At 39.0% G+C, this 9,303-nt stretch overlaps 1 protein-coding gene across 1 annotated transcript in view; it reads right to left on the reverse strand.

Moving 5' to 3' along the window:
• Positions 1-9,303, reverse strand: part of LOC106533121 (myotubularin-related protein 1) — a 29,684-nt gene that overhangs the window by 2,715 nt on the left and 17,666 nt on the right. The window contains exons 9-13 of the mRNA XM_014029355.1: positions 5,507-5,554; positions 5,330-5,419; positions 3,529-3,642; positions 2,750-2,793; positions 2,540-2,672 (exon numbers count right to left, since the gene is read on the reverse strand). Coding sequence (XP_013884809.1) covers positions 2,540-2,672; positions 2,750-2,793; positions 3,529-3,642; positions 5,330-5,419; positions 5,507-5,554 — 429 coding nt within the window. The remainder of the gene's footprint in view (positions 1-2,539; positions 2,673-2,749; positions 2,794-3,528; positions 3,643-5,329; positions 5,420-5,506; positions 5,555-9,303) is intronic.

Below are 9,303 nucleotides of genomic sequence, written 5' to 3' on the forward strand. Positions count from 1 at the left end.
TGATCGAGACAATCTATTTTCGTTTCGGACAACCAGGTCCCGCCTCCCGATTGTCTGGTGGACAACCAAGAAAAAAAGACCTCGATCAATGTTTTCCGCCGTGGGTTGTAAAAATGAACGGGAGGAAAAAAACTTGTTAAAGCCATCTAGGGATTAAACTGATGGTTCTTTCACCCCAGAACGAGAACCACAGTCAAAGTTTTACCCARTCAGAAAAGAGCAGGGCAGGTCGTGCCGTCTGACTGACAGCGCTGGCTTTTTTTCTTTCTCTGTGGGTGGGTGGTCTGCTTCACTCAGCTCAGGTGAACACCTCCCGGGAAAGCCCTCAGTGTTTCCTGGACTATTTTCTGCCAAGGATTAAGTCGTATTTTATACATATTATATTTCTAAAAGTATCTCACAGCATTTCCACCGAAACACTATGTGTTCACGAGCACAACAAAACTGTGACAGATCACCTGACTGTTTTTAAAGCGAGCTGCAGCGACTGCAGAAACTGCACCTGTCCACCTGCAGCGCAGCTCATACCAGCCCGGGAGTTCAGAGTCCATACATGTCAACCCCTTCAGACGTTGACCTGTACAATTAGTGTCAAAAATTTGTAATTTGCGCAAAAAAATCAGTATTAATCCCACGTGGGTGGGGTGGGGGGTGCAAGCGGTTAAAAAAAATCCAAGGGGAAACCCTGGAGCTGGTCCAGTGTTCCACAACCAGGATAAAAATCACACTGCTCTTCCGGAATCCAAGGTTCGACTATCTGATGAACTTCCTCTCCCGGACCCCTGAATAGACCTTATCAGTGAGGCTTAGAAGTGTGATCCCCCTATAGTTGGAACACACTCTGCAGTCCCCCTTTTTAAATAGTCGCATCAACCAACGTAACCCCACAACCAGGGCTGCCACGATTAATCGATTAATCGACGACTAATCGATTATTAAAATAATCGATGACTAATTTAATAATCGATAAATCGTTTTTTTTTTGTTTTGTTTTTTGTTCTTTGTTTTTCTCTCCAAACTGCTTTGACACCTTCCACTGCCACATCTGCCTTTCTGTCCTTGACACACATGCACAGTAGTGRTAACTGGGGTAGGCCGTGGACGTCACAAGACATTACAGACAGGCTCTGGTGTCATGGCTCCCCAGCAGCGGAGCTCAAAAGTGTGGGATCATTTTAARAAAATGAAAGAGAAACCTGTGTAATATCTGCAGAGCAGAACTTACCTTCCACAGCAATTATTTTTAGTTAGCATATAGCTAAAATCTAACGATGGCTATATAATAGCAGCTGCATTCTGACRTGATAAGCTCTATGTTTTATATTCAATTAATGTATGATCCGATTAATCGACTAATCGAATAAATAATCGATGATTAATCGATTATTAAAATAATCATTTGTGGCAGCCCTTCCCACAACATCCAGAGCCTTAAGGAACTCCGTGTGAATCTCATCCACCCCGATGCCTTGCCACCGAGCAGCTTTTTAACCACCTTGGTGACCTAGGCACCAGATATTGGAAAGTCTGACCCAGGGTCCCCCGGCTCTGCTTCCTCAATGGAAGACATGCTAGTGGGATTGAGGAGGTCTTAAAAGCATTCTGTCCACAAACACACAACCACCTGGGTTGAGGTCAGCGCACCATCCCCAMCATAAACAGTGTTWATGGTGGACCAGAATCGCGTCAAAGCCGTCTTTAGCCATCTTTTTCCATGGCCTCTCCAAACTCCTCCCATGCCCAAGTTTTTGCCTCAGCGACCACCCAAGCAGCAAGCTGCTTGGACTGCTGATACCTATCAGCTGCTTCCAGAATCCCACAGGCCAAAAGGACCCAGTAGGACTCCTTCTTCAGGCTGACAGCATCCCTCACTGTCGGTGTCCACCAGCAGGTTCAGGGGTTGCTGCCAAGACAGGCACCGACAACCTTGCGGCCACAACTCATGTAAGCCACCTTGACAACGGAAGCATGGAACATGGCCCACTCGGACTCAATGTCTCCATCCTCCCCCGGAACGTGTTCAAAGTTCCCCTGGAGGTGTGAGTTGAAGCTCAGTCTGATGGGAGACTCTGCCAGACGTTCCCAGCAGACCCTCATTATACCATTGGAGCCAACACGGCTGTTCATGGTGTTCGTTATGGACAATCCATGACGAGCACAGAAGTCCAATAACAAAACACCACTCAGGTTAAGATAGGGCGGAGGACGTTCTTCCCGACCACGTGATATGAAAATACCATAATATAAAATTTGGGTCATACTGCCCAGCTCTGCAGATTGGTTTATCTGTATTAGCTTTGTAGAGAGATCTAGTAGAATGCTGAATGAATATGTGTATGAATGGGTGACTGAGGGCACAAGTAAAGCTCTGTGAGTATCCTGGCTGGATAGAGAAGCACTATATAAGTACTATAAATGCTATATTTATTTCACAATGTGAAACTATTTTTACAATGTCAGAGCAGTGAAAACTTTACATTGTAATATTATTTTTTTAAGTCACTGACCCAAAAAAAACTTTTATCTGGTAAGAATATACCTGTGGTCTCATACGTGGGCTCCAGCGGACATAGTAGCTTGTCCACAACCTGATGTGTCTGGAAGAAACCAGGGGACACAGAACATAGTTCTGATAGTCCATGTAGAAGGGGTTGGTGAAATCGTCAGCTTGGCTAATGGGGAACAATACTGGACATCAGAGTTTAATTCTTTAMTCTACAAAGGCATTTCACAGAAAGAAGGATTTTACCTGTTGATATAGGACCAGAGGGACACAGTTTTGGTTTGAACCTCCTAAAATATGGAAGAAAAACAAACGTTGATAAAAGTAATAAGTCACAGTAAGCTAAATGTCTCAATGAAAACAAAGGTATTTTCCATAGTAGTCTTTGAATGTGTTGGTATGTTTAGCCTGATGAAAACAGCAACCTACGGAAGCATATATGTCATGGAGGAAAATAAATGTCTGAACGCTATCACATTTGAACAATATACTTGTATTGTACAAATATGATAGTATATTTTAAATGTACTATTATATTGTACAAATGTGCTATAAATGTGATAATTGTAAAAACATGATATTATATTGTATAAACGTGATAATTATATCATATAAACTTAATGATTATATTGTACAAACGTGATAATTTCATCCTGATGATGGCGGTAGTGAGTTCTCAGACTGCATTGACAAYGAGACTTAAAAGGAAGAGGAAGTTGGTCTAATCTAGGACCAGGGAGTACAGCTGAAGACAGTTTATTGTTAGGTTATCAGCATAACCAATGTCTCACTGTACTTTGAGTAACATTATTTCCACCTTAAACACATTTCACAAGTGGTGAAACTTCTATTCATAGATAGTTTTCAGTCACATGACCTCCTCCTTACTCTGACGGACAAAACGTTTATCTTTTTTTTTTTTTTTCATTTTCGTCCATGACATCAATACGCTTCAATAGAAAGTAGCCTGATGTAGAGTTTACCAAAAAATATTTCTGGGTTATTGCAAAWATTTTACCATGTACCTTGGCTACCTTTTCCTGCTCAGTGTTACAGAGGAATGTACCAAACAGACAGCTGTACAGGTGGTCCAGGACTGTGATGAGAAACAGCTCATTAAACTCAAAGGCAGCTGGAAACTACAGGTAAAAAAAGGGGRAAAAGAAAGTTTATTACAAGAAGTGATATGAAGTATCWCAGGCACAATGCACATTATTCTGAGACTGTTTGAAAATTGGGTCTTCAGGAAAACAAACGAAGGGACTAGAGATGCACCAATGACGATTTTTAGTATTTGTACAGCTCTGACCTGCTGATACTGATTTTCTAACATTTTTTCATAAAACAATTGTAAATAAAATACAAAATATCTACTCATTGTCTTTACCAATTTTTTGTGAAGGGTTGGAGTGAGATTTAATAGACCAGTTATCTTACCAGCATTCACAATGACATGAACATGCTTAAAAAATTAAACTAAACCAAATATAATGCACTGTTTTAAGTTTTACGTGAAAAAATAGATACTGATTACACTCTTGTATGAGTACCAGTAATAACTTCTAAAGTAGAGCAATCAGAGTTAACAATAATTGTGTACAGTACCCTGATACAACGTATGTTGTGACATATAATAACTGAATTGAATTTAATTGAATTATAAATGAAAACCATAACACCTACAACTATGACAGTAGTGACAACTAGAATAGTTCTTGGAGAAACTATGAAATGCATCTATTTTAAACTTACAGTTTGAATTTTCTATTTGTAGATCACTGTCMTACCACTATCCCAGATTTCAGCCTWATAGTTCTAAAAATGTTAGAGGTATGGTCAATTTTACRTTTTAGCTATGGCAGYCAGCTTGATTTATTTATTCTTTTTTCAAACTCAGTATGTGATGAGAATTGTTATCAGATTCCATCATGCACAATTTCAGCCCAATGTGTATTAAAATAGTTGATTTATGGACGTTTTAAATTAGCTATGGTGGCCATCTTGAATTTTAATTTAGCATTCAGAATTTGTCCTAAAATGGCTGAATTAGAGCCTTTTTTAAAGTTGTATTAGCTGTTGTAACCTTAAACTTGTGATTAGCATTCAGAATGTGTTGAGTTAGCTCTCAACTATCAACCCACCAAATTTCAGCTTTGAATGCCATAAAACTGCTAAGCAATTTGGATGCCATGTTGAATTACGCAAACCCTCTCTTTATTCTGTGACTCCAGACTCTGCCCCAGAAACAGCCCCAACCAGTCAGAAAGCCAGATTKTGATGTCTTTACGGGGCAGGGTAGATCAGCTGCGCAGCACCTCACTTTCAACGGCACAACCTTAGCTTAACCTCCAATATCTACCACTGGATTCTGGACTTCAGTCTGTCATGTAAACTGTGACAGACTGGGAACATGTAAACTACACTAAAAGGCTGGGAGGCAAACATTCAATGTTTTTCTGTGAGGTGACAGTGCTAAACATAGCGCCAGTGTGCTGCTGTTTTCTTTTTAACAGGCTATCTGTTGTTCTGATTTTATTTGGAGATACCCTACTACAGTCAATACAGCTAACTTCATTTTAACTTCATAATTGTTTTCCATGCTAAAAAAACATTCCTCATGAGCAGTGCACAGCAGTCCTGCAAGAGACAGACGTTTGTTTGTGATGTATTCAGTGAGTGGGAAAAAAWWTTAATTTTTGASTATTGACTGACCAATCGCTGATCAAGGCTGGTCAGGCTGACTAACCCATATGGTGCYGGCACTGACTGATGTCAAGGTGCATCTCTAGTAAGAAGACATATATGATACAATGTATTCCCTCCAACCTGTTGAGTCATCTGCCAAACACAGTCTATGAACTGCACAAAGAGAGGTGAGCGCTCTGTGCTAGAAAAATCCTCATCATGACCCACACGCTGCAGCAAAACATAATAAAGAGTTATCATTATCAAATATATCACTAAACTGTTACTGAACAGCTTAATATGAAAAATACATCTTACAGCAGAAAACTTGTGTCCAAAGCTAATCCACTCTTTTTCCACCAAAACCTAAAAAACAAAGAAAAAAAACTGAACAAAATTGCAAATATAAAAATATTTTTACAGTATACATGCAATACAAATGTATATATCACACTATGTCTATATATAGCTATATACACACTGCCTGGCCAAAAAAAAAGTCTCTACCAAATAAAAGGGTCACACACTAATATTTTGTTGGACCACTTTTAGCTTTGATTACGGCACATATTCACTGTGGCATTGTTTCGATAAGCTTCTGCAATGTCACAAGATATATTTCCATCTGATTTTGATTTATTTTTCATCAAGATCTTGATGATGGTAGAGTCTGAACTTCTCCACCACTACCCAAATATTCTCAATGGACTTTGTGGAGCCAATCCATGTGTGAAAATGATGTCTCATGCTCCCTGAACCACTCTTTCACAATTCCAGCCTGATATTCATCAGGCATTGTCATCTTTTCATCTTTTTTTTCTGGTCAGGCAGTGTATAATGTAATGTAATGTATGTGTGTGTATACACTGGGTATGGCATGCCACTCTGGAAATTAATACAGTATGTATACAGATTGTCAAAAGTCTGAATATATGGAATGAACCTTGAACAAACACATAGGATGCAAGTCTGAAGATATTGAATCATACAATGAGTCAGCATGGCATAAGATAATTAACAGTAATGTAGTTTCAAATCATGCATGTACTTGTGGCCAGCAACATATCCCACATTGCATTGTGCCACTGGCAGTGGTAAACAGAGTGGGAACTTGGCACTTGTCACAAAAAATGCTAGGAAGTGGACCTCAAATTTTTATTTGAGTGGTGTCAGTTCACAAACATTGGGGCTCATGCAAGAACAATTTTGTATTTTTATCCTAAATTTCTTACTTTTTTGTACAAAGGGCTTGTACRAATATGCCACGTCAGATTCAGCAAAGGCTTCTATCTTCAGTCAAAGTGTGTAAATAAGCAGCGTAAAATGAAGGAAAAAAAGAAAAGAACCTGCCTCTGGCCAGATGCTCTGGGGAAGCATTTTATTTTTGGAACAAAGTGCTGGCAGTAAAGTATCAAACATTGTGATATCAGAAGGTAGATCAGCGTCGGCCTTGGTGTTGAAGTAGGTACTGCCACAGCGACACGCTGTAACAGGCAGCGGTTCAGTTCTTGAGAAAAGCGTGCAGCTCAACACATAATTATTCACAAAATGCATTTACCTGTTTAAATACCCATGTGTTTCTTTCAGTCCTGCAGCTTAGTGGCCAAAATGCACAACAAAAGTGTGTCAACAAACAGCCAAACAAAGTCAGCATGTAAATCATTTGTGTGTCTGCCCATCCCCGAAAACGCAAATGCAACTGGCTGCAATTTACTCTGAAAACTGGCTGAATTCAAACAATGTTAAAACCTCAGAAACTATTTTTTACACCATGGGATGGTTTCTTCATAACTTCAACGAATATATTTTGAAAAAAAAGAGAAAATCAATATTTTTGATGTTTGTTTCTGTTTTTTCTCAGTTTGAGTGTCCGCAACTTGTTCCTAATTTTGCCATGGTGCCCCTGTGTACTTGGTAAGAACATACGTTCAATTGTGCTAGCCAACTTGGGAATTGAGAATAGATCATGCATGATATGTTAATGAAGTTATCATAATGTTTGTTCAGATGTTATTTTTTCTGTTTTAACAGCAAATTAGACTTTTCTGATCTGTTAAASGATAAATAAATAAATAAGACACGTGACTATTTACAAAACAAAATACCGTATTATTAGAAAAACAACCTCACATTTTTTTAAAAATTTGAAAGTCTCAGAAGTAGTTTTGCTACAAAGCATGCACATGTACTATTATCTGTACCCGCTTATTCCTTTCAGGGTCTCGGGGTCATTGGTGCCCATATCCAGCAGTCACAGTGTGAGGGGCGGGGTACACCCTGGACAGGTCGCAAGTCCATCACGGGGCCACACACAGAGACAAACGAGACAAACAACCATTCACTCTCACCTAGGGAAAATTTAGTTATCAATTAACCTAATCGTTATGTTTTTGGAGTACCTGGTGAGAAGCCACACATGCGTAGAGAGAACATGCAAACTCTACCCAGAAGGGTCTCTGGGCCAGGATTTGAACCGCAACCTTCTTGCTGAGAGGCATCGGCTCTACCAGCTGAGCCACAACGCCTCCCAAATATGTAAAAATCTTTATCAAAATGGCACACCTGCTTGGTGCCAGAAACATAGTCATGCAGTGTATCCAGACTATTTCTTCCATATATTTAGACTTTCATTCAATATATTAAAGGTTTATTCAGTATACTCAGACTTTCATTCCCTATATTCAGACTTTCATTCTATATATTCAAACTTACATTCTATAAACTCAGACTTTCATACAATATATTCAAGGTTAATTCAATGTAATGAGATTTTCCTTCAATATGTTCAGTCTTTCATTCTTACGTAATTGAGGTTTGTTCAATACATTAGACTTCTGATGATGATATATAAATTTTGGTTATACTTTATACACACATGCACAAGCGCACCTACATAAACACACCACCAGTCAAAAGTTTGGACACATTATTGCATTTTTTTGTTCCTACATTGTAAACTAATACTGAAGTCATCCAGACTATGAAGGAACACATAAAAAACCATGTAGTAAATTTAAAAATGGTTAGCAAACCAAAATGTTTTAGATTTTAAATTATTCAAAGTAGACATCTTTTGCGTTGATTATAACTGTGCACCATAGCATTCTGTCAATAAATTTCATGAGATGACTTTGTGAGACTTTTCCAGTAGTTGCTGCCTATTTTTGTGTAAATTTACTGATCTTTTGCTGCAGGGGCAGAGCCAACTTTACTCACTTGCAGCTAATCTACATTTGGAGTTAATGCTCCTGAGAAATAACCAGTCTTCGCTGGAACTTTATGTTAGCTACAGTACCAGAGGTGATAGCCCTCTAAGGTTTATATTGATTTCATTGAGTAACCATACGTTCCCTGTGTATATTAAAGACAGCCTGCAGACATCTGCCTGTGTCTTACCTGTCTTAGAATTCCTCCTGAAACCAATTAACCTGTTTTCTGCAGCCTTCCCCCCACCTGCTATCTCCTTGGGCCTCTCACCTGGATCAGCCCTCTGTGTTGTCCTATCACTATCCACTGTCTTGTTTCATCATACCTACCTCTACTTACTTCATCTCAGTGTCCTCCTGGAAACCTTTACCCTCAGAAATCCCTATAAGCATACAAGTGTCATGTTTTGGCTGCTCCAGTTGGCTCTCAGATGCTTGTCACCCACAGCCTGTTCTTCAGCTCCTCTGCTCTTCTTCTTCTTCTTTTGATTTTTATTGGCGGCTGGCATCTAACTTAAGGTGCATTTACCGCCACCTACCAGACTGGAGTGTGGTCATCAGAGATCTCCAAGGGAATTTAGCATGTCTCAATGATGTGTACGTTGTGTAAATTCACATCTAACATATTCATTAAATACATGTAAGTATGCCTGAGCATATACTGGTATACACACACATACTTGCACATATTCTAAATACGATTCATTAACCCAGTATTATTTAAAAACCTAAATAAAACATTTCTAACATAATTTGATTTGTTGCCTAGTAGATTGATCATAGACAGTCTTATATTCGTTCTACTTAATAATGACTTTAGAAGCTGACGTTCCTCTGAGTATTTATCACATTCTAATAATACATGTTCCACTGTTTCCTCCTGATTGCAATAATTACAAGCCCCAGTCT

This window comes from Austrofundulus limnaeus, unplaced genomic scaffold (genome assembly GCF_001266775.1).
Source record: "Austrofundulus limnaeus strain Quisiro unplaced genomic scaffold, Austrofundulus_limnaeus-1.0 Scaffold887, whole genome shotgun sequence".
Lineage (NCBI taxonomy): Eukaryota > Metazoa > Chordata > Actinopteri > Cyprinodontiformes > Rivulidae > Austrofundulus > Austrofundulus limnaeus.